Source organism: Coenobita brevimanus, chromosome 67 (genome assembly GCF_032717465.1).
Source record: "Coenobita brevimanus isolate Jiangsu-jjx chromosome 67, ASM3271746v2, whole genome shotgun sequence".
In the NCBI taxonomy this organism is placed as follows: domain Eukaryota; kingdom Metazoa; phylum Arthropoda; class Malacostraca; order Decapoda; family Coenobitidae; genus Coenobita; species Coenobita brevimanus.
In genome coordinates this window covers 33,096,463-33,121,462 of record NC_137020.1, presented here as the reverse complement: position 1 = coordinate 33,121,462, position 25,000 = coordinate 33,096,463, and the positions used below count along the sequence as shown (strand labels likewise).

Genomic DNA, 25,000 nt, shown 5'->3' with positions numbered 1-25,000 from the left:
GTTTAGAGAGAAATAGAAGTTAGACACAGAGAAATAGATTAGCGATACGGATAGCAATACATTGATGGTTAAATAGAAATATAGAATGATATAGATGGATAGATAGTTAGATGGATAGATAGATAGATAGATAGATAGATGGATGGATAGATAGATTGACTGAACCCGTTTTAATTGTGCCCTTTCATTGACCTTCCGGCTAATGACCTTTATGTAATAGTAACCTTTGAATTAACTCTCACACGCCCCTTCTCTCTCTCTCTCTCTCTCTCTCTCTCTCTCTCTCTCTCTCTCTCTCTCTCTCTCTCTATCTCTCTCTCTCTCTCTCTCTTACCTCGCTTTAAATGGATGAACAATATAAATAATCCAGGACTCACCTTTAATCAGGCAGTGAATATACAATGAATACCTAGTTATACACTGATGAAGACTTGAATAAATTAATCAAACTGAATAATGAAGGTATAGAACGAAATTAATGGAAGAATTCTCAGCACATGTTCCTCAGCGACTTATTTTGCTTATTACACCTTAGCATTTTCTTTTATCCTGTTTATGTAGTTTTATTGTCGACATGAAGTGCTCAGTTACATATTATAAAAGGATGTTGATGTGTATGAAGCAGAGTAAATCGCTAAGGAAGAGGTGTTAGGTAATTAGAGGGCCACTTAGAATACGAGAGAGAGAGAGAGAGACTGATAACTAGATAGACAAATAGATAGATTAGACAGTGGACAAAGAGGCAGACAGACACACACAGACTGAGGAATGGATTAACAAGTATAAATAGGTAAATAGATCGAACAGTGATAGACAGACGGACGGGCAGAGGCAGACAGATAGATAGATAGATAGATAGAAGTTACATATAGAGGGATGGAAAGTAAAATGAATAGCAGGCATAAGGATTTCAGTGGCATAGGTTTTGCAAGGGTGAGGAAATTGATAAGGTGGAGGAGTTGAGGGATGAGAGTGAAAGTGAAGATGTGAGTGGTGAAGGGGTGAGTGGAGTGAGGGAGATAGTGGTGATGGTGATGGTGGTAATGGTGGTGGTAGTGATGATGGTCGTGGTGGTGGTAATAATAATAATAATGATGATAATAATAATATGAAGGGGTGAGTGGAGTGAGGGAGTTAATGGTGTTGGTGATGGTGGTGGTGGTGGTGGTGGTGATGATGATAGTAACGACTAATAATAATAATAATAAACGGAGTATCCATTAATATAAGCATACACAGAGTTATATACAGTAAATTTAACACATAAAACAGAATTTTTTAAAATGCCAAAAATAACAAGAGGTCATAAATGAAAGTAAGACCAGGTATTTTAAAAGAACGTCACCTGGCCAGTTACACAAGATGCCAATTAAGATGACATTTCGCGGCGCAGCAGGGAAAAAAAGAATAAAAAACTCAGGAAAAACTAATGTCAGTAGGAATGTACGCGTGGAATTTAGAATGTTAATAAGGTCATAATTTGAGATGAGTTTCCGAATTAGGCGAGTTGGGGTTTTAATTATTGTGCCTGTCTACAGCCTCTGCCCTTATATACTGTGTGTGTGTGTGTGTGTGTGTGTGTGTGTGTGTGTGGATAGATAGATAGATAGATAGATATAGATGTGTGTGTGTGTGTGTGTGTGTGTGTGTGTGTGTGTGTGTGTGTGTGTGTGCGTGCGCTGGATTTCTCTTTTTCTTTGTTTATTATTATTATTATTATTATTATTATTATTATTATTATTATTATTATTCTCATGTCATTGTTTAGGATGGGTAGGTGCACTGATACTGTAAATTGCAGAACCAGGTAAATATATAAATATATTATGTGTATATACATATATATATAATATTTTTTTTATGCAGTCAAGAAGGAACCAAGGGTCAGGAGCCCGCAAATTATTTCCTCCAAGGAAAAAACAAAAAAGGGATAACAGAGCCTAATTCAAGATCAGTTCATATATATATGTAGAGAGAGAGAGAGAGAGAGAGAGAGAGAGAGAGAGAGGTTGCAAAATAACTCCCGGCTGTGAAAAAACGGGTTGTCGGTGTTGTAAGTGTGGGGGAAAGTGGTCCTGTGTGTGTGTGTGTGTGTGTGTGTGTGTGTGTGTGTGTGTGTGTGTGTGTGAGGGGGAAGGTTTTATATATAATGATTGTGGGAGAGTGTGTATGTGCCTGCGTGTGATGGTATGTGTACAGTACGTGCTGGTATCTCTCTCTGTCTCTCTCTCTCTCTCTCTCTCTCTGTCTCTCTCTCTCTCTCTCTGTATATAGCATATATAGGCAACATATTTAGTCGTGTGCGGGCGCGCTTTCGTGTGTGTGTGTGTGTGTGTGTGTGTGTGTGTGTGTGTGTGTGTGTGATGGTATGGTAAATTGTTATAATCTACATAAATAGTATATATATATATATATATATATATATATATATATATATATATATATATATATATATATATATATATATAATACACCCAGTTCGTGACCACATAGACAGTGTATAAGCCAGACATAAATTCTACATGTGCGGCATTACACATCGGGGTAAGGTTTCCCAACGGCGGGTCAGTATCCACACCTGAGTGAGCACGGGCAGGCACAGACGGCACAGGTTGGCATGACGAGATGGTTACATTATTTCAACACCAGACACATAAACCGCTTGATTGGAACACCCGGCATGACCCGGTGTCCCCGCTTTCCCTCACTTTCCGCTCAAAAATGGTAGAACTTTAGAAATATGTGACTGAGGTTAACTTTCGTCTTTAAAAAATGAAGAACGGAAGACTGGGATTAACCTTTGTTCTCACCTTCCACGTATGCAGAACTTTAGAACATAACATAGAGGTGAACGGGGTGTCGTCACTTTGCACATGAGAAAATAATAACGTAAGAACATATGAAAAGAGGTTAACGTGGCTTCTCACATTCCACACCCGACCTGAAGAACGCTAGATCATAACGTGAGGGAGAAATCAACCCGCGTCCCCGAGTATTGAAGAATGTCAGTATATATCATAGGTCGCAGATTACAAAGGGGATGTTTGAGCAGCTGGCCTTGTGTCGTGAGCAGAAGAACGTAAGAAAATGGCATAAGAAAGAGGATAACTGCAGTACTCATGGCTCAGACTTGCCCTCACCTGGTAGAAAAGCGTAAGAAGCATAACGCAAGAATGAGGTTAACTTGTACCTTTGCTTGATACAGGTGAACTGAAGAACACAAGAACATGACTTAAAAATAGAGGTTAAATTCTCTGCACGCTGTCCACACGAGATCTAACGAACATAAAAAAAAAAAAAAACTAAAAAATGGGATGGTAACTTTTCTCTCACACATACGGACCGTAGAACCTAAGAACAATTTTTTTCAAACTCATTATTACTTGTACTTTCTCGGCAGGACCGGAAGTGTTTAGTTTTTTGTTTTGTTTTTTTCATTTACTGGTGTTAAAATTCATTCTGTTCTGGATGTAACGTAGGAAGGTCGTTTCCTGTGTGAGCCTATTATTGTTAGCGTGTACTCATTATTGCCGCCACCACTAGAGTCCTGACATCCACCATCTCTGTGACTTACTAGAGATATCACTTTGAAATCCATTGTTACGGTATTAGTGGAGGTGGGGTCATGTGGAGGAGCAGTGGGCACGGTAATAATGAAGTAAGATCCGCAGAATATTTCCTACAGTTCCTGGTACTTACATCAGGCAGTGTATTTTCAACTTTGGCAAGATTTTGTAGTGTAGTCAGGATTTACAGCAACATCTATTACATTTCTCGATTGTTTCCATCAAATTTCAACTTTCGAGCAGTTGTGCAAGGTACGAGAAGAGAACAAGTGTGGTAAGAACAAGGCAGCCAGTGTGAGAAGATGGGAACGGAGGAACTAAAGTAAAGATAAAAGGTTAAGGAAATGGGGACGCGAAATGAATTACGGGAGAGAGAGGTGGGAGGAAGTACAGTCGGGAAAAAATGGAGGTGGAAGAGAAGAGGAGAAAGGGGTGGTAAGGTTAAAGAAAAATTGAGAAATGGAAAGAGAGAGAGAAGGGAAAGGGGGAACTAAAGATATAAATGTTACGAAAATTAAGACGTGAAGTGACTAAGGGATGTGCGAGAGATGGGTTTGGGTGACCTGAGGAGCTGGCGTGACCCGTGACCTGACCTGACCTGGCTCTCGTGGTGTCCTGCGCTGGTCTGGTCGTGACTGGGGGTCGTGACTCGGCCAGGTGCGTGTCCCAACCATACCTGAGGGGGAAAGTGGTGACGACCCGGGTGCTGGTGAGGGTGGTAAAAAGAACTCATTGTGCAACATAGATAACAGAAGGCCGCTTGAACTGCACCGAGGCCATGTCCTGGGATTGCCATAGTGCAGTAGCGTGATTAGTTTTGATAACGCTGGCAGGAAAAATGTTGGTTATAAACGGTTTCGGCGACAACTTCCGCCATCGTTAGTGGACAGCGTATCATTCCAGACAGAGGGCTGCAGGAGTGGACGGTAAAATGCCAGCCATTCCCTTCCTTATAACACGAACCAGATAAAGAAGCAAGAACATGAGTAGTGGCATATATACATAGACATTTTTTTTATGTGATGAGAAATAGTATGGTAGGGTATTTTCTGTCTCTTGGTGATGATGAAGGTACCAGGTTTAGTGGTGATAATGGCGGTGGAAGTAATGTAGTGGTGATTGTGGTGGATTGTAGTGGTGGTAATTGTGATGATAATAACGACTGTGGTGTTAATGATGATGCTTGTGTTATTGGTAGTAATTAGGTAAGTGACAGCAGTAGTGGTGATGGTGGTGATAGGAAGTGTGATAAAAGCGTGGTGATATTGGTGATGGTGGTGATGGTGAGAGACAGGTGAGAACGCCGGGACAGTTAATTAATTTTGGTGTGTCTGGTGTATGTCACTCCACACACACACACACACACACACACACACACACACACACACACACACACACACACACACACACACACACACAATCATCATCGGATCTGACAATTGTGTTTCCTCCCTCTCTCTGTCCCATCCTTTTTTCCTGCAAGTTATCTTCTTCCATACCTTTTTTCCTTCTTAATATTCTTTCCTATCTCTCCCTATCCCCTCCTTATTCCTAGTTCCGTCTTTTCCTCCCTCCATCCCATTCCTCCTTCTCCTCTTCTCAGTCTCCTCCCTGTTTCTTTCCTCCCTTCTTCCGTATTTCCTCTTAGTTTCTTTTTCCTCTCCTCCCTCCTGCCTTTTTTTTTTCCTTCCTTCGCCCTTCTACCCTCCTAGTTTCTTTCCTCCTCCTCCTCCTCCTCCTTTCTTCTCTCCCTCCCACCACTCCTCCCCCTTCCCCCCTTGCTCATGACTGCCTTCCATATCATCAGAAAACAATTACCTTAGTTAAAATATCTCACGACCCCCTCTTTCTCCCCCCCCCTCTCTCTCAAGGGTAGCTCGGAGAGAAAGAAGGCTAGAGGAGATAGATAGATAGATAGATAACGAGAGAGAGAGGGAGAGAGAGAGGAGGGTGGACTAAAGTAAACACAGCCCATAATACACCAATTCTGACAGCGAAAAATACTCCACCCCATAACAAAGATGGAGAATACCTTTTTTTTGTTTTGTTTTTTTTTAATCCCTCGCTGGATGTGTTGACTTGAGAATGGATGGATGGAGGTAGGACTGGATGGAAGGAAAAAATGGATGGAGGGAAGGAGGGACAGGAATATATAATAATCTGTGGTTGGATGGAGGGAAGGAGATGCAAACATGGATGGTTGGATGGAGGGAGGGAGGACTTGATGGAAGGAAGAATGGATGGATGGAGGGAGGGACAGGGCTATGGTTCAGGAGTGGATGAATGGAAAGATGTGTGGATGAATAGGGGGAGGGAGGGATCTAGGAACAGTTACTGAGTTTTCTAATGAATGGATGGATGGATGGATGGATGGATGGATGGTAGATGCAAGTGATTGTTGGTTGGATGAATGGATGGATGGATAGTGGAAGTGAGAGTTGGATGAATGGACAGATGGATGGTTGAGAAAATAGTGTCTGAATGAATTGGATAGATGGATGGATGATTACATGGATAAATATATACATAAAAAGATAGACTGGGTTGATGGATGAATTAACAGCGATAGATCGACTGACAAATGAATAGATAGATAAGTAGGAGGGAAATGGGAGAGGCAAGAAGAGTATTTGGATGGAGGGTGGAGGCAAAATAGGAGGACATGTTGATGGATTGGTGACGAGAGAGAGAGAGAGAGAGAGAGAGAGAGAGAGAGAGAGAGAGAGAGAATGATCTTTGACCCTACCATTGATACAGGCAGAAAGGGAGGGAGGGAAAAAGGAAGGGTTGACAGAGGGGGAGGTAAGGAGAGAAGGAAGAGGACGGAGGGAGGGAGGGAGGAAAAGAGTAAGTGTTGACAGGAAGGAAAAGGAAGAGGGAGAGGTGAATCAGTAACTCTATACCATTAAGAGAGAGAGAGAGAGAGAGAGAGTATTTTCTTCAGCAGTTTTTGTATCTATCAGTTTAATATCTATCTGTCTATTTATATACATCTACCGTATTTATCTTTCACAGTTTTTATTCTTTCAGTCAGTGTCATACGAGTCTCAAAAAGGTATATATTTCTCTCTCTCTCTCTCTCTCTCTCTCTCTCTCTCTCTCTCTCTCTCTCTCTCTCTCTCTCTCTCTCTCTCTCTCTCTCTCTCGAAGAAGAAGAAGAAGAAGAAGAAGAAGAAGAAGAAAACGCTGGAAACGAAGAAGTGTTGGAAGAAGAAGGAGGGGGAGACTGAGTGGGGGGAGGGGGGATTAAAAAAACACTGATGGACGGCAGAGGTGAGGCAGGGTGAGGTAGAGTAAGGCAGGGTGAGGTAGATTAAGGCGGAGTCAGGCAGGGTGAGGCAGGCAGCAGTAATTCACACCAGAGGCAGGGGTAAGGCAGGATCGGTCAGGCAAGAAATAAAGGGAAAGGTACATTTTTTCAGTTCTCTCTCTTTCCATCATTCATTTATTTTTTTTCTCCCTCCATCCTTCCTCCTTTCCTTGTAAAATTTTTCTTCTTTCTTCCTGCATTACCTTCTCTTCCCTCCTTTTCTCTCATTTTTCCTCCTTTCCGTTCTCTTCACCCTTTCCTTCCTTCCTTCCTTTCCCCATTCCATTGTTCTTGGCTCCTTCATGTCTTCTTTCCATTCCTTCCCTAGGTTCTTGCAATTTCCCCTCATTCCTTCTCATTATTTTTTACTTCCCTCATTTCCTTTTCCCTCAGCCCTTTCCATCCCTTCCCTTCTATCTTCCTTCATTAGTTCCTTCCCTCCATCCTTTAACCTCCCTCCCTTTCTATCCTTAGCTCTTCCTTCATAAGTTCTTCACCCAAGTTAAATACGTCTTTGCTTCCTTCCTTCATTTTTCGTTCCCTCTCTGTCTCTCATCTTCATCTCTTCTCCATCCCCTCCCTTCATCTTTTTTCTCCATCCCTCCTCTTCTTCAACTATTCTTCTCCATGTCCTCCCTTCATCTCCATATTTTATTCTCCCTCATCTCTCTGTCTTCATTTTTTCCTCCATCTCTTCCTATCATCTTCATCTTCTCATCTCCTCCCTTCATCTTTCATCTTCTGCATCTCTTCCCTTCATCATTATCTTTTTCTCTGTCACTTCCCTTCATTTTTCTCTCCATCTCTTCATCTTTTTCTCTCTCTTTCCTATTCTTTTTTTTTCCCTCCGCCGCGTCCTATGCAAAACCATGCCTTGTAGTTAGTGAATAATTCAACCTCTACAGAGAACAATTACCTTGGCAGCACTAGTACCCACCGCCCATCCATCCCACCCACCCTGGTACCTCCCACCCACTCCTGTCCGCCCACCCATCACTTTTTCCATTTTTTTTTTCTACCGCCCACTTCCACCCACTCACCCCCCCCCCTCTCTCTCTCTCTCTCTCTCTCTCTCTCTCTCTCTCTCTCTCTCTCTCTCTCTCTCTCCACCCATTCTTCATTTCTCTCCACTATCATTACCCCCACCTCCCCCCCCCCTTCCCACCCACTTGTTATTCATATCCAGTGCTTTCCATCCACCCACGTATTCTGTCTATCTATTTATCTGTCTATCTATCCGTCTATCTATCTATCTATCTATCTGTCTATATCTGTGCCGACGTCCTTTTGTCATATTAGCTTATGTGTTTATCTCTCTACACCGGATGCTGTCTCTTTTTGTCTCTCTATATGCATTCTCTGTCTCTCTCTGTCTCCATCTGTCTCTCTGTCAGTCAACACCTTTTCTGTCTACCCTTCCGTATCCGTCAGTTTTTTTGTCTTTCTACCCGTCTGTCTCGTTATATTTGTGAGTCTTTATGGAGTAGTTTATATTTTTCCTTCTGTCAATCCGTCCTTTTGTCTTTCATCGTTCCGTATTCATTCTTACCCATTTACCTACCCATGAACCTGCCTACCTACCCACGTAATCACACACACACACACACACACACACACACACACACACACACACACACACACACACACACACACACACACACACACACACACACACACACACACACATTCCACCTGATGCATTTTCCTCCTTTATATTTATTATTTTTCTTTCACATCGTTTTTGCTGTTTCCTGTAATGCACCGTCCTGCTCTATTTCTTTCTCGCTCCTTCTTTCCCTCATGTCACAGAAGGTCGTGGGAAGGAGGAGGAGGAGGAGGAAGAGGAGAAGGGGGGTAAGAAATGGAGAGACAGGGTTCAAAAGAAGATATGGGAAGAGAGGAGGAGGAGGAGGAGGAGGAGGGAAGAAATAAGAAGGGATACAGAACTAAATGTGGGACGAGAAGAGGAGGAGGTAAGGGGAAAGAATGAGGTAGATAAGTAGATAAATATATGGACAGGTAGATAGATAGATACCAGCGGACATATATAGATGGAGAATTGTGTGTGTGTGTGTGTGTGTGTGTGTGTGTTGGTAGGATACACATTGCACACACACATAGCCATCCTTATTAGGTACCGTTATATTAAGAGAAGCTTTCTAATTACTGAAGTTTTAAGTACAGGATAGGTAAGCAGAGGGAGGTAGGGGGAAGGGAAGAAAGAGGGGGAGGAGGGGAAGGAAAGAAACAGGAGAGGAGGGGTGGGGGGAAGACGAGTTGGAGGGGAAGAAGGTGAAGGAAGGGAAAGAAAGAGGGAGAGAAGTGGGGGAGGAGAGGGGGGGAAAATTGAAGTGGGGAAAGAAAGACGGAAAGGGGGGAAGGGAAGAGGGGTGTGTGGGGGTGGTGCGGGTTGTCAAATTGTCGGGGAATGCTAACGGGAGCCGGGGGTTAGAAGAGGGGGAAGAGGGGAAGGAGGGGGAGGGGGAAAGGAAGGTTATTGGATATGAACTTCACCTTGATCACACACCTGTCACACCTGCCTCATTGATTGTACCTCCTTTTCATATATGCCTCATTTTTGACACACACACACACACACACACACACACACACACACACACACACACACACACACACACACACACACACACACACACACACACACACACACACACACACACACACACACACACCTGCCTTATCGGTTTCCACGCACTCGTCATACACCTCATCATTCACAGTTGTATCCTGTTACTCTGCACACCTGTCTCACTAGTCACACACCTGCTTATTCTGTTCCCACGCACCTGTCGACACCTGCCACACCTGTGTCCTACGCGTCCTCATACCTGTCCTTTCACACCTGTCCTCCCATACCTGTTAAAAGCTGGAAATGATATATGGGAAACAATAATGTGAACGATAATGTTTTTTGGAGCGGGTCATCTCTCGAGTAAATGATAATCTTCGCCCCTAGAATTACAGTGTTTTTGTTATCATCTGACAGAACTGGGCTACTCTTACAGCTTGAGTACTACTAAATCCATGAAAATCGATCAATTTAAGTTATGAGGGAGGAATGAGTTTCTTGAATTACTGCTAAAATCAACCCTCCAGTCTGGAAAGTTGACTACGCTTGGCCCTGCACAGAGCTGAAAGGGGCTAGGGATTTCTGTCAGGTGAAAGCAGACAGACTATAGTTGGCCTTCTAGATCCATCCCTCCTTGAACGTTCATAGTAGAGCAGGCGGCCCGTGTCAGGGTGTGGAAGGCGACCGCTGCACTACCACGCATACAATACACACTTAGGTTTACTGTACTCAGGCTGAGGTTGTGAGGGCAGGGGCTGCTAGGCAGAGGTGGAGGGTTTGGTGTGGCAGGGTGAAGGGTGGAAGGGCAAGGCAGTGGTTGCTAGGCAGAGGTGGAGGGTTTGGTGTGGCAGGGTGAAGGGTGGAAGGGCAAGGCAGGGGTGGAGCAAGAAACGGCAAGTCACCCACAGTGCCGTCACATCGCTTCCATCACAAGTATACTGCACTTCCAGAACACATTAACACGACAGTATAGATGGATAGATAGATTTTATAGGTAGATAGATAGATAGGTAGATAGACAAATACCAAGGATAGATAGATAGATAGACAGATACTACGCAGGACACAGGATTATTATATACCGGGCAGGAAACATGACCCACGCAGGACGCAGGGCTGACTCTGCAATTGAAGGTGGTTGACTGTCCAATGGTCTGTCATTACCAGAGAGAGAGAGAAAGAGAGAGAGAGAGAGAGAGAGCACCAATAAAAACCAGACAACAGCAACTTTCATTAATGACTGTCCGATTTCGTATCAGTGAATGCATTTTTTTTTTTTACCATATTCATCCTTTTCTTTATATATGTTCAATTTTACCTATGTTCAAGGGCCTTCCCACACATTATCGTTCAATTATACCAGTCTTGTACCTACTGTAGTTCATTTACCTCAGCCTGATCAAGATTTTAGTCCTTTTGCAGCTTATTTAACAAAACTCAGTGACAGAAGACAATTGTACGGCTTGTCATTCACTGCACGGCATTTATTCATGACTGGCATCATATTCCACTGTTAGTTTTCTGTTTCAACTCTGCCTTCCAGTAAGAGATATGGCAGTTTTAGGCCAAATTAGATTAAAACGGGATTATCAGTTTTGGGTTTGTTATTTGATCATCTGATGGACGTGTCTTAAAAGGAATACAAATCGAAATTAACATAGTCTGGCCTAACCCAACGCCTTGACATCATCCCTTCTAAAATAACTTGACCTAACTTAACCTAATCTAAGGAACCATGTAGCCCACTTGAGGATGATGGTTTCAGATAGCCGATAGTAGTGAAAGGAGTTAATGAATACTCTATCTGACAATGACAAAACGTCTCTCCTAAGATGAGTAAGATTGTGTGAATATAGCAAGAAAGAAGTAAAGAATACGGTAGTGGAAGCAGAGCTGTAGGTGAAATAAGGGATTGACACACTTTCTTTGGCCATTTCGTTTAGTGAGACAGTTAATTAAGACCAGATCCAGACGATTTTATTCAGCATAGGAAAATCCCGAGGTGAAGTGTGGGTGGTGTGTGTTCGTTTATCCGGCAGCATCTGTTCTTCAGTGGGTGACACGCTGGTTGTACAAGTTGTCAACCCCCACTCACCGCCCCGAGCTGCTGTGTGTGTGTGTGTGTGTGTGTGTGTGAGAGAGAGAGAGAGAGAGAGAGAGAGAGAGAGAGAGAGAGAGAGAGAGAAGTGAGTACGTAGGTCGTTTTAATAGAGTAAGAGAAAGATAGGGTAAGATGGGGATACACTGGGATTATAGTGTGAGGGAAAAGTAACTGTGGAGAGGGAGGGAAGGAGAGGTTGGAGGATGGGGTTAGAGAAGCGGGTAGATAGATGAAGGAAAGGAGAGGTTAGGAGAGGAGATAAAAGGGTGAGGGAAAGGCGTGGATATGAAGAGGAAGGGAGAGGTTAGGAGAGGAGGCAGAAGATTTAGAGATGAACAGATTATGGACGAGAGAAGTTTGGAGACAGGGTAGATGGGACAGAGAAAGGCATAGAGAGCATTTGAGGTTATAGAGAGAGGGGGGTGGAAAGGGTAGTTGCATGGAGGGGGTAGAGAGGATGGGGAGGGAAGTGGGGGGGTTGGAGGGGAGGGGTAGGTGGGGTTGAGGACTACAGGAGCCTGTGTGTCACTTGCGGTGGCTTCGGGGTCACTTGCGGCGAACGGGAAAAAGTGGGTGGGAGCGGGGCAGGCTGGGGGAAGGTGGGGGGGGGAGAGGAATGGGAACGGGAGGGGTGGGGGAAGAGTGAGTGGGAATGGGGCAGGCGAGGGGAGGGAGGGTGGGGGGAAGTGGGAGTGGGGACAGAGGAATGGGAACAGGAGGGTTAGGGGAAGAGTAGGTGGGAACGGGGCAGGCCTGGGGAGGGAGGGTGGGGGGAAGTGGGAGTGGGGGAAGAGGAATGAGAACGGAAGGTATGGGGATAAGTGGGGGGTGGGAAGTGGAGGGGGAGAGGGATTGGAGAAAGGAGTGGAAAGAGAGAGGGTTAATGTAGGGTGAGAGGACTTGTGTGAATAAGAACTGGAGATGATCAATAAAAAAAAAAGAGAGGAAAGAATAAAGTACAAGGGAAATAAAGAGTACCCTTGACAACCACAGTAAAGAGGAAACACATACATGGATAAAAAGTTATTGATTAAGAGGAGGGGTTGATAGGGCTGGGAAAGAGAGAGAGAGAGAGAGGATGAAAATAAGAGGCAAACAACATACAGGTACAAAGACACTGATTAGAGGCGAGACGAAAATGGGTGGGAATAGGAGAAAATCAGTGTGTGTGTGTGTGTGTGTGTGTGTGTGTGTGTGTGTGTCTGAGAGAGAGAGACAGACAGACAGACAGACAGAGACAAAGAGGATATTATACAAGTAAAGTACAATTGACACCATGATAAATATAAAGTTAAAGTTACCCATACACATAAAGCTCTTCAGTCTGGTGATGTATTAAATATTTGAAGTGTACGTTTTGAGAGTTCAGGAGGTAATATTCTCTGTATCTATCTGCATCTATCTATTAATTTATCTACCAGTCTGTTTCACACTTATCTAGCAGCCTCAGTTTACCCATCTATGTCTGTCTGTCTATTTCTGCCAGGTGACTCTCTCTCTCTCTCTCTCTCTCTCTCTCTCTCTCTCTCTCTCTCTCTCTCTCTCTCTCTCTCTCTCTCTCTCTCTCTCTCTCTCTCTCTCTCTTTCACATCACCTCCCTTTCCTGTTCTTTTCTTGCACAACAAAGGTTTGTGACTGATTCTTCCTTCCTTATAATTTAACCCCGTCCTCTTCTCTGGACCTCATTGTCTGTGTAATCTGTGTAATGATATGGGAAGGCTGTGGTGTGAGTCAGTGAGAGAGAGAGAGAGAGAGAGAGAGAGAGAGAGAGAGTTTAGATAGATTTAGATTGAATACTGTGGGTGGTGAAGTAGGGGGTGAAGTGTGTGTGTGTGTGTGTGTGTCTGTGTGTGTGTGTGCGTGTGCGTGTGTGTGTGCGTGTGTGTGTGCGTGTGTGTGTGTGTGTGTGTGTGTGTGTGTGTGTGTGTGTGTGTGTGTGTGTGTGTGTGTGTGTGTGTGTGTGTGTGAGAGAGGGGAGGGGGGAACTTGGTACCAGGCGGCGGGTCATTACTGTGTGAATGTGGGACCTGGCTGCATTGTTTGGCGGGGAGGTGGGGGCATGAGGGAAGAGAGAGAGAGAGACAGACAGACAGACAGACAGAGAGTGAGAGAATACCGACGGGAAAAAGAAGAAACTGAGGGAGTGTGAGGGAAGAGAAGAGGTATGAATGAGGGAGGCAGAGAGAAAGGGGATAGAAGGGGAGAAAATGTATGGGGGAGAGAGAGAGAGAGAGAGAAAGCAAGGAAAGAAGAAGGAGTATAAGGGAGGAGGTGGAGGGGAAGAAAAGAAATAGGGAGGGAGGTAGAAATGAGTTTGAGGGAAGAGATGAGTTATGAGGGAAGGGAGACTGGGTATGAGTGAGGGGTAAGGGGGGGAAGGAGGGAAAAATGGCAGGGAGAGAGTAAGGAGGGGAGAAGGGAGAGTAGGAGGTGGGGAGGGGAGGAGAGAGGGAGAAGGGAGTGGGAAGAGGGCATGATTGAAGAGTAGGGGAAGGAGAAGAGTTATGAGAGAAGAGGGAGACTGGGAGAGAATGAAGGAGAAATGGTTGAGAGAGAGAGGGAGAGAGAGTTGGAGGGGAGGGATAAAGGTTAATGAAAGGTTATGGAAGGAACCCTAATGCAGAGGGAGAAAAAAAAAAAAGAGGGAGAGAAAAAGTGGAGTGGGAGGTGGAGAGAGGAGGGGCAGGTGGTGGTAATGTGGTGATGAGAGAAACAGTAAATGAAAATTGATGATGATGATGATGATGATGAGTAAATTGTTATAGTAATGCTGATTTTAAGAATGAAGATGAGGTTACTATTACTACTACTACTGTTCCTACTGCCACTACTACTACTGTTAATAAAAATAGTAGTAGTAGTAGTAGGGGTGGTAGTAGCGGTAGTAGTAGTATATATAAATACTGATATTATTTAATTTCATCTCTGACTTCCTCCTCCCTCCCCACGCCACACCTCTTCCCCCTCCCCTTCACAACCCCTCTTAAGCTGTCTCTTCCTCCACCTCTTCCTCATTCCCTCCACCATTCCACTCTTCCCTCCCCCACCCCACCTCTGCCCGTCTAACTGTTCACTGTCACAATGAGAAGTGGAGGGAGGAGGAGGAGGAGGAAGCAGAGGAGGAGAACAGAAGGTAGGAAGAGGAAGAGGAGACAGTAGAAGGAAGAGATTGGGAAAGATAGAGGAGGAGGAGGAGGGAGAAATGTGAGGAAGATAGGAATAGGAAGAAGGAAAGTATGAGACAGAGAGAGAGTCTTTCGGTTCTTCCTAGTCAGTCCTGCATTAATGTTAATTGAAAGACGTAACTCTCTGATTACACAAGATTAGGAACTGGTAGATTAAGAAGGAAGAAAATGTAGGAAGAAGTAACATAAACTGAAAGAAAATGGGCGAAAAAAAGGGAGGTAAAGACCGAATGAAGGAAAATAAACACACCAGAGTAGAATTAGAATTTGTATGACTAAAAAAAAGAAAAAGAAAGAAAGAAAGAAACGAAGGCCATGCAAGAGAAAGATACCCATATGAAGGATTAATAAGAGCATGACAATAAAGCAGGTACAATAAAGGAAAGGAACAGGAACAATAAAAAGAGTGATAAAAACAATTTAAAATAAGCCAATTACAAATAAAAAGAAAGAAAAACCATATTAAACCGATGATGTGAAAAATAAATTGGGAGAAATCAGGCCGAGGAAAAAAATGGCAATAAAGAAAATGAGAACAATGGAGAAAATGGAAAGGGGGAGACTGCAAAAAATTATATATTTGCCATAAATAGTAGGAGAGGGGTAGAATTAATACCAATAATCTGGAGCTATTGTGTGGCTTTATTGAACCAGGTGCTGAGAGAGAGAGAGAGAGAGAGAGAGAGAGAGAGATGGCAAAGATAAATGGGTAAAGAATGTAGAGATAAAGAGAGAGTGGGGTTAAGAAACGTGGGGTGAAAGGGAGGGAAGGGAGTGATGAATGAAAGAGAAAGTGAAAGAGAGGAGAGAGAGAAAAAAGGGGAGGAAGATAAGGCATAAATGAATGAGGGAGGTGGAAGGGTGATAAAGACGAATGAATAACGAAGGGTGAGATAAAGGGTGAGGTAATACACGCGAGAAGAAAGGGAGGAGGAGGAAATAGAGAAAGACAAAGGGTGGAGAGTGGAAAGGGGAGACGAAGAGTGATGAAAATATAAAGGCGAGAAATTTAAGATAGGATTTGAAGAACGAGAGAGAGAGAGAGAGAGAGTAAATAAGTGAATGAAGAGTAGACGTTAAGGGTGAGGTACGAATGAGGTGAAGAAGGTAAAATGAGAGAAAATGTGGCAAAAAAAGAGGAAGAGGAAGAGGAAGAGAAGGAGGAGGAGGAAGAAAAAGAGGAGGAGGAAGAAGAAGAGAAAGGGAGAGGAGGAAGGAGAAGAGAAGGAGGAGGAAGAAGAGGGGGAGGAAGAGGAGGTAGGAAGATAATTAATGTAGTGAAAGGAGAGAAGGAAGGGAGAAGTATTAGGTGAAAGGGAACGGAGGAAGGTGAGAGGCGAGGGAAAAAAAAAAAAAAGAGGGATGAGAGAAACAGAAGGAGGTGAAGGGGGAAAATGAGAGGGGCGTGGAGGAGGAGGAGGAGGAGGAGGAGGGGGAGGAAGTGGAGGAAGAAAGGTTAAGAAGGAGGAAGAAGAAATTGTGAGACGATAAGTTCATAGGGGTATGGGTGGATCCAGAGAGAGAGAAAGAGAAAGAGAGAGAGAGACCACACACACTTTATTTCCAGACTTAATAATAAAAACATCCTCTCAAATTATAAAAGTTTAATCAATGGATATATAGATAGGCAGACGGACAGAGAGATGTTTTTATTTTTTTCAGTGATCAGGCCTTAATATTTAAAAGAAGACTTGCTCTTTAATTATGGAAATTTAATACCAAGATTATAAAGCAGAGAGAGAGAGAGGAGGAGGAGGAGAAAGAGGAGGAGGAGGAGGAAGAAGAAGAAAAGACAGCAGAGGAATGGCAGCCTAGCAAAACCCTGGTCCAAAACACCTTGCAGGAGAATTCGGTGTATCGTATTTCGGCGTCGGCGGGTTCGGCTCGGCACTGACTAATGTGTGCAGGGGGAGGTTTCGGTCCACGTCCTCTGTCTCGGCTAGTATTTTTTTTTCTCTCTCTCTTTTTCACACTGTCTCTTTCTCTCATTGTAAATCTGTAAATCTAACTTGTGTATCTCGTTTTCTTTTTCTTTTTATCTGTCATTTTATTTGTCTATTATACGTGTCTAAATTATGTCAGTTTATCAGAGCATGTTTCTCTCTCTCTCTCTCTCTCTCTCTCTCTCTCTCTCTCTCTCTCTCTCTCTCTCTCTCTCTCTCTCTCTCTCTCTCTCTCTCTCTCTCTCTTTCTCTCTCTCTCTCTAATCCAACCGTATCTATCCATCTCTCTCTATCTCTAATCTCTATCTCATTTATCGAGGACGTAAGAGACTGAAACGAAAGCGAAACCAGTGGCATTCAGTGGATCCCCTAAGGCCATACTGCTCACTGGGTCAAAAGTGTTCGTTCAGCACCCGGGAGAGAGAGAGAGAGAGAGAGAGAGAGAGAGAGAGAGAGGAGAATAAAGGTGTAACGGAAGAAATCTTTAGTGAATGGAGTGAGAGAGAGGGAGAGAGGGGGGGAATAAAGGAGTAACGGAAGAAATCTTGAGTGAATGGAGAGAGAGAGAGAGAGAGAGAGAGAGAGAGAGGCGGGGGACGTGAGGTGAAAGTGGCTTGTGTAAGAGGGCGGAATCGTAATCTTTTACACACAGATAACACTCACCTTTTACCCAATATCATACTTTTAATCTACTTCTTATATAGATCTCTCTCTCTCTCTCTCTCTCTCTCTCTCTCTCTCTCTCTCTCTCTCTCTCTCTCTCTCTCTCTCTCTCTCTCTCTCTCTCTCTCTCTCTCTCAATCTATCTATCTATCTATCTATCTATCTACCTGCTCATAGTAGAGCAAAATTTCTCATATACAAAATCAGTTTTTTGTTTGTATTTCTCATTTTTTTGATTATTTTTAATGTCAGGATTATTATTATTATTATTATTATTATTATTATTATTATTATTATGATGATGATGATGATGATGTTACTATTACTACTACTACTACTACTACTACTACAGTCAATATCCTATTAAATGTATATTCAGTTACTTATGTATGAATGTGTTAAGTAATGATGTTTGTGTGTATAGTGGTAGTAATAATTAGTGATGTATACAGGTAATAGGGCTGGCTCAAGGCTGACTCTCATAATGACGGTGTGGGTAATTACTTGCCTACCTGCTACCTATTTGCCTTCCTACCTTATTGCCTACCTACCTTCCATCCTCCCTTCCTTCCTTCCTTCCTTCCTTCCTTCCTTCCTTCCTACCTAACAACCTACCTACCTTCCTATCTAATTATATCCCTGCTCTTTTACCCTCTTCCATTTATTCTCCCTCGCTTTTCCTTCTACTTTTCCTTCCTTGATAATATCTCCCTCCCTCCCTTCCTCCCTGCTACCTACCTGCCAGCTTCCCTCTCATTCTTCTCCCTTCTTTCCTAATATCTTGCCTTTCTGCCTGCCTGCCTGCCTGCCTACACCCGTGCCTCCCCACGCCCTCGTGCTTGTGTACTTTCTCTCATGCCTTTGTCTTGCTTCTCTCTCTCTCTCTCTCTTTCTCTCTCTCTCTCTCTCTCTCTCTCTCTCTCTCTCTCTACCTTTTTACCTACCTGCCTGCTTGCCTTTTTCACCTTCTCTGCCTCTCCTCCTGCCTACCTCTGCCTAACCCTGCCTGGCCTGTGAATAAATAAAAGTGTGGGTCCCATCACAGTCTCACGTCAGCCTAAATTAAAATACCCTCATGCCTAACACTGCAGGAGAGAGAGAGAGAGAGAGAGAGAGAGAGAGAGAGAGAGAGAGAGAGAGAGAGAGAGAGAGAGGTCCTTGCAGAGTTAGGTTAGTTGAGTAAGTTAGAATGTATGTATATATGAACTAATAGACTGATGTTGAGAGAGAGAGAGAGAGTGTGTGTGTTCCTGTGATTCCAGCTCATTCCTAGTGTCACCCATCTTGGAATTTTCTTAATGGCATTCCAGAGAGAGAGAGAGAGAGAATCTGAGAGGGAAGGAGAGGGGAAAAAGTGAGAGAAAAAAGGGAGTGAAAGAGAGAGTACGCATCATTACCAGTGTCGTAAATGAGAGAGAGAGAGAGAGAAAAAGAGAAAGAGTGAGAGGAGTATAGCTTAAGGTAAATAAATATTGATATATGGATAGGTAGATAGACTGACAGACGGAAAGATAAAAGGTTAGAAAGATAGGTAAACAAAAAGGAAAGAGGAGGGAGAGAAGATGAAGGAAGTAGAAGGTAGGATAGGGAAGGAAGAAAATGGAAGGAAAGAAAGAAGGGAGATATAACGGGGAGGGAGAAGAGGGAGAAGAAAAAGGGAGGGAGAAGATTAATAAAGGGAGGTAGGAAGATAAAGAGGCATAGAGGAGGTAGAGAAGAAATGGAGAGGGAGGAGAGAGTCGGGCTGGGTGAAGACGGAGGGAAGAAGGGAGAGAAGGAGAGACGTGGCGGGGAGGGGAGGGAGAGTTTGAGAAAGAGGAGGAAAAAAGGAGGGAGGGACAAGAAGTTGGGAAGAACAGACCACACAGACGGTGAGGTCCCAGGCGGGCAAAAAGAGAGAGAGAGAGAGAGAGAGAGAGAAAGAGAAATCCAGTACTCAGCAGCAAGAGTTAAGACTGCAATATGGTCATTACTCTCTCTCTCTCTCTCTCTCTCTCTCTCTCTCTCTCTCTCTCTCTCTCTCTCTCTCTCTCTCTCTCTTCTACTAACCTCTTGAAGAAGAAGTGTAGGCAGTGAAAGAAGAGTCAAAAGCACCATAGATTCGTTAGCAAGTGTGTGTGTGTGTGTGTGTGTGTGTGTGTGTGTGTGTGTGTGTGTGTGTGTGTGTGTGTGTGTACCGCCAGTCTTGACAACACCACGAATTTCAAGCGGGAATTTTGAAGTAATTACCACACATGCCTTCACCCATTCATTCACCCTTCTTTCATTCCCCCCTTCCACTTCATTCACTGGTGCTTTCATTTCTTTCATCCATTTCAACAGGGCTTTTAAGTAGTTCTCAGCCCTACCTTCTGTCCTTCACCCACGGTTTTCCTTTCTTTCATTCATTGTACTTCATTCACTCACGCGTCTTTCATCTCTGTAATTTCCTTTTGTATTGGCTTATATATTCATTAGGATTACTCATTACTTATTATTAATCATAAAACAGTAACCATTAACAGCCGCCAGCCACCTTTGTCACCACCACCACCACCACCACTCCTACCACTGCTACCACTACCAACCCTATCATCACAACTATCACCACTATCTAACCACTAACACCACTTCCCCTAACACTTATTCTCACAGCCATACTCATCACCACCACTACTGCTGTTTTCACCACTACCCCCATCATCGCAGCCACTGTCATGATCACTACTACCACTGTCATTACACCATGATCATCACTACTACCACAATCACCACCACTACCAGTCACCCCTATCACATCCACCACCACCACTACTTCTACCACAGTTACCGCCATTCCCTCTTACCACTACTACCACAAGCATCACCACCACATCCACCATCACTACCGCATCCACCACCACCACTACTTCTACCACAGTTACCGCCATTCCTCTCACCACCACCACCATTCCTACCACAATTACCACCATTCCTACCACCACCACAACCACTTAAGCGAGAACCCAACCCAAATCTCCGTCTACTACTTCCTATAAACCTCCTTGGCGTATTCTGCTCGTGTTTACTCCCGTTTCTGGCAACACTGATGGTATCTAAAGGGGTTCGTTTGGGTCTGGTAATAGTGTTTTGCTCTTAGATGGAGAGAGAGAGAGAGAGAGAGAGAGAGAGAGAGTACTGGGGACTTGATTGGGGAGGTGTGTGTGTGTGTGTGTGTGTGTGTGTGTGTGTGTGTGTGTGTGTGTGTGTGTGTGTGTGTGTGTGTGTGTGTGTGTGTGTGTGTGTGTGTGTGTGTGTGTGTGTGTGTGTGTGTGTGTGTGTGTGTGTGTGTGTGTGTGTGTGTGTGTGTGTGTGTGTGTGTGTGTGTGTGTGTGTGTGTGTGTGTGTGTGTGTGTGTGTGTGTGTGTGTGTGTGTGTGTGTGTGTGTGTGTGTGTGTGTGTGTGTGTGTGTGTGTGTGTGTGTGTGTGTGTGTGTGTGTGTGTGTGTGTGTGTGTGTGTGTGTGTGTGTGTGTGTGTGTGTGTGTGTGTGTGTGTGTGTGTGTGTGTGTGTGTGTGTGTGTGTGTGTGTGTGTGTGTGTGTGTGTGTGTGTGTGTGTGTGTGTGTGTGTGTGTGTGTGTGTGTGTGTGTGTGTACCCTTACCACGATCTCCAGTTCGTCATGTGCAGTGCTTGAAACTAATTGCCCTGGTATTTTGCACTTTTTAAAAATTTCAGGAGAGTTGGTGGAATGTTTTAGGAACCTTGATGCGTGTGTGGCCTCGGGGGGGAGGGAGGATCTTTTCTTTCCACAGTAGATAGATAGATAGATAGACAGATGGATGGATTACAGTAATTCTTTTTTGCATGATTGTACAGAATATTGCATCGTTCAGTGGTTTTTCGAGTTAGCTATCCAGTCCATTTCTCGTCGCCAGTGCATCACAGTCACTTTAGCATATCCAGCAATTACACCACAGCTGCCTTGAACTCCGCAAGGCATTCCCCTGCCTTACATATTTATACCCACCTAAATTACTGCCTTCCCTGCTAGTCCCACCCTTTACCCACCAGCAGTACTCACCTGTGCCTTCCCTCTCTTGCATACCTTTACCCCATTCACTACAACGACCTACTTTGTACCTTATTCTATGCTTGGTTTACTCTGACTCAGCACGGTTTTGGCAGGTTATTTCTAGCTCAGTGGCTAAAGAAGGCAATGCTGACTGTTACCTCTTCCCTAGGACTTCTTCGTGACTAGCATCATGTTCTAATAATCCGTTGTTACTGCTCAGCATTCAAGATGGAGAGATGACTTTCCCAGGACGATATTTTTTATACGTGAAACCCATCGTAGTCACGTTTCTCTCTCTCTCTCTCTCTCTCTCTCTCTCTCTCTCTCTCTGTTTCTAGAAACATCATAGCATCCCCCCCTCCCCCCCCTTCTTTTTTTTCCAGATCTCGCTTCTGTTCCAACTCGAGACCTTCTTGGGGAGTCTAACCTGCACTTTTCTTTTTTCTTTTTTCGTGTGAGGAGTTATGATGGTACTCGAAAATTTTTTGTGCATATATTGTTTTTTTTCTGGTGAGTTTTCCGTGACCGTGTGTGCGTTGTTTTTATTTTTAGTTTGTTTGTTGCGTGTCTTGCTTTATAGTTGTAGTTTAGTTTCGTGTGTGTGTGTGTGTGTGTGTGTGTGTGTGTGAATTTCTGTACCCCATTCATGCATTTGTTTTCACTTGTTTTTGTTCTGTTAATCATGGAGTGTATATTATCGTTTTTGCTCCGTTCGTCGTGTGTTCCCCATTTTCAATCATGTGTATTACCGGCTATCTAACGCTGTTTCAAAATACATCGTACCTTTAAGAAAATAATATCACTTAGTTATTATTCTACCTAATATCAAGCTGTTTTATTTGTATCATACTTCCCAAAAAGATTCACTTGTATCAGATTTCTTCATCGAATTCTTTACTATATTTCTTCATCAGTGTGGAAGACGCACAGTCACACACTGGGCGTTTTCAATAAATAGAAATTAGGATAGAATTCAAATATAATCGTCTCCCTGGTTAGTCTCTCAGTCTGTTCATTTATGTTATCTATACAGTATCTCTCCAATCTGTCCATCCATTCATTCATCCATCCATTCATCCATCCATCCATCCACATATTTGTTTGTCTGTCTATCTCTGTCTAACTATATGGCGTATCCATGTGTCTATTTACTTCTGTCAAGCTCTGTATCCATAGCCATCTATCTATCTATGTATCTATCTACTTTTTTTTCCTGCAGTTTACGGGAGTCAGTGTGGGTACCTGGAAAGTGATCCCTCAATAACATACGTCAAGGGAGAGGGGTGAATTATGGCGAGGGGGGGGAGGGGAGGGGAGGTCGAGGAGGAGGAGTTGAGAGAGAATAGGGAGGAGAGTGAAAGAGAAGGAAAATAGGGGAGCGAGGAAAGAGAGGAGAGAAGGGGAAAAAGGGAATAGGAAGTAAAGGAGAGGAGAGGAATGAGGGAGGGGAAAAGAGAAGACAACCTCAATCCATCCCCTCCCTTTTCTCCCCTCCCTCCTACGTCGGTACAGTCTCTCTTTCCTTCCCCCTCCCCCTACCCTCAACTTCCTTTTCCCGTTTTCCCCTCCCTTTATTCTCTTTCCCTACATTTATACAGCTTTCTCCCTCTGCTTACTGTTCATCTCCTTCCTCTCCCGTCATCATGCTACTCTTCCTCTTTTCCCATCCCCTCCCCGCCTGTCTTTTCCCCCTCTCTACTCACCCACCCACTCCTCCCATTCCTCCCTCCCATCCCAATACCACCCTCCCCAGCGACCACTACCATCCATCCTTCCATCCATCCATCACCCACCCTGCAGCCTCCACTCTTTTCCACCCTTACAGCCATTTTTTGTGCCCCCACCTTCACTACCACCACCAGCAGCAGCCCCTTTTCACCCTCTTTACCACCGCTACCACTTCCAGCGTCTTTTATATACCACTTTGTTTATTTCAAGTGCCTCACCAGAATATATTAATGCTAACTTATCACCTCGGCTAAATGATCTAAACAAGGCTCAACTCAAGCTAAGCGAACCCAGTACAGAATAGGTGTGAATACTTCAGATTTTCCAACACAGTAGGCTAGTGAACAGATATACAATAAATCAGGGATCAGGTATCAGGAGTGTTGCTCTTGGGTTAATGGTAAACAAACGAAATGTTAATAAATTTATTACAATAATAAATCATAACACCAGGGTGTGTACCACAGTTAATAAGTCCCTTATAAGTCCCCTTCATAGAGTATGTTATAGTTTCCCTACGTTAAATTTACGATTGTTGGCCCTCTCCTGCATCCCCGGGTGTTCCGTAATTTTTTGCCAGCCGTGTACCACTCGGGCAGGAACACCTCACTGGGGTCACTAACAGCACGTGAAGGATGCCAGTCTTGTCCGGCCCTCGACAGAAGTAGGACCCAAATGAAGAAACCCACGGAATACACAGTTTTCTGTCAAAAGTTCACCCAGTAATAGAAAAATCACCACAACATTACGAACTCAATATAAAACCACAAAATTAACACAAAAATCACTCAAGCGAAAGGACCTCAAGAGTTACTTTACCTGGTTGGTGGTTGGGGAGCGACTGACAGCACTGCGAATGGAAACCACCATCTAACCTCCTATGCCACGTCACGCCCCCTAGCTACTTGCCATCTCACCAAACGAACCCGAACCGAATACCAAACAAAAAAAGAGAAACCAGTGTCCGAGCTGAACGACACTCAGGCATGAAGCACCTAACATACTATACCCACACAATAGGATAGTGCCAAACTCACCCCACTGAACCTAGCCTAACCCAACTCATCTGAGGCTAACCCAGCATCACGTAACCTAGTCTAACCTAACATGACCCATCTTAATCTAACCTAACCACCCCCCCATCTTTTTGGAAGAAATATTACCCACATAATTAATGTGTTTATTGTGAGGATTTAACAGTTTCATCCCGACTTATACCTTCTTCAGTAATGAGGCTAAATTGATTGACCCATTCTTTTTTCCCTCTCGTCCACAGGTCAGCCCTACAGGACGGCGTACGCGTGTGAGGGGACATTGCTGCGGATAGACTGCACTGCCGGCAACGTGATCAATGTGATACGCGCCAACTACGGCCGTTTCTCCATCACCATCTGCAACGCGCACGGCAATACGGAGTGGTCTGTTAACTGTCAAAGCCCACGCACACACAGGGTACTGGCTGAGAGGTAAGGCATAGGTTAAGGTGTTGACTGGATTGGGTTTAATTGAGGTTAGGCTGGACTTAATCTAAGCAGCGTAAGTTAGATTTGATTTCAAGTTAGATCAGTGGATTGAAATTGTGTTAGTCAGGTCAAGTTTAAGGCGGATTGTAGAGGTTAGGCGTGGATTAAGATTTTGATTGGATTGGGTTAATTTAGGTGAGTCTGGACTTGATCCATCTAACAAGTTAAATTTGTTTTAGTCAAGTTTGATGATCAGGGTTACGATGTTAATCATAGTTAAGTTTCAGGTGATAGCGTCAGTTAGGTTACGTTCAGTTTGGCTAGTTAGGTTAGGTTAGATTAGATTGGGACATTAGATTAGGAGATGACCAGTGTAGCGCATATAAGGTCAGGTCATTTCCCCCCAGTTTAGGTGAATTA

The 25,000-nt window shown here is 43.9% G+C and overlaps 1 protein-coding gene across 1 annotated transcript in view; it reads left to right on the top strand.

Moving 5' to 3' along the window:
* The window catches only part of LOC145405617 (latrophilin Cirl-like), a 153,886-nt gene that overhangs the window by 91,641 nt on the left and 37,245 nt on the right, over nucleotides 1–25,000 (top strand). The window contains exon 2 of the mRNA XM_080276944.1: nucleotides 24,394–24,583. Within this exon, the coding sequence (XP_080133070.1) occupies nucleotides 24,394–24,583 (190 nt within the window). The remainder of the gene's footprint in view (nucleotides 1–24,393; nucleotides 24,584–25,000) is intronic.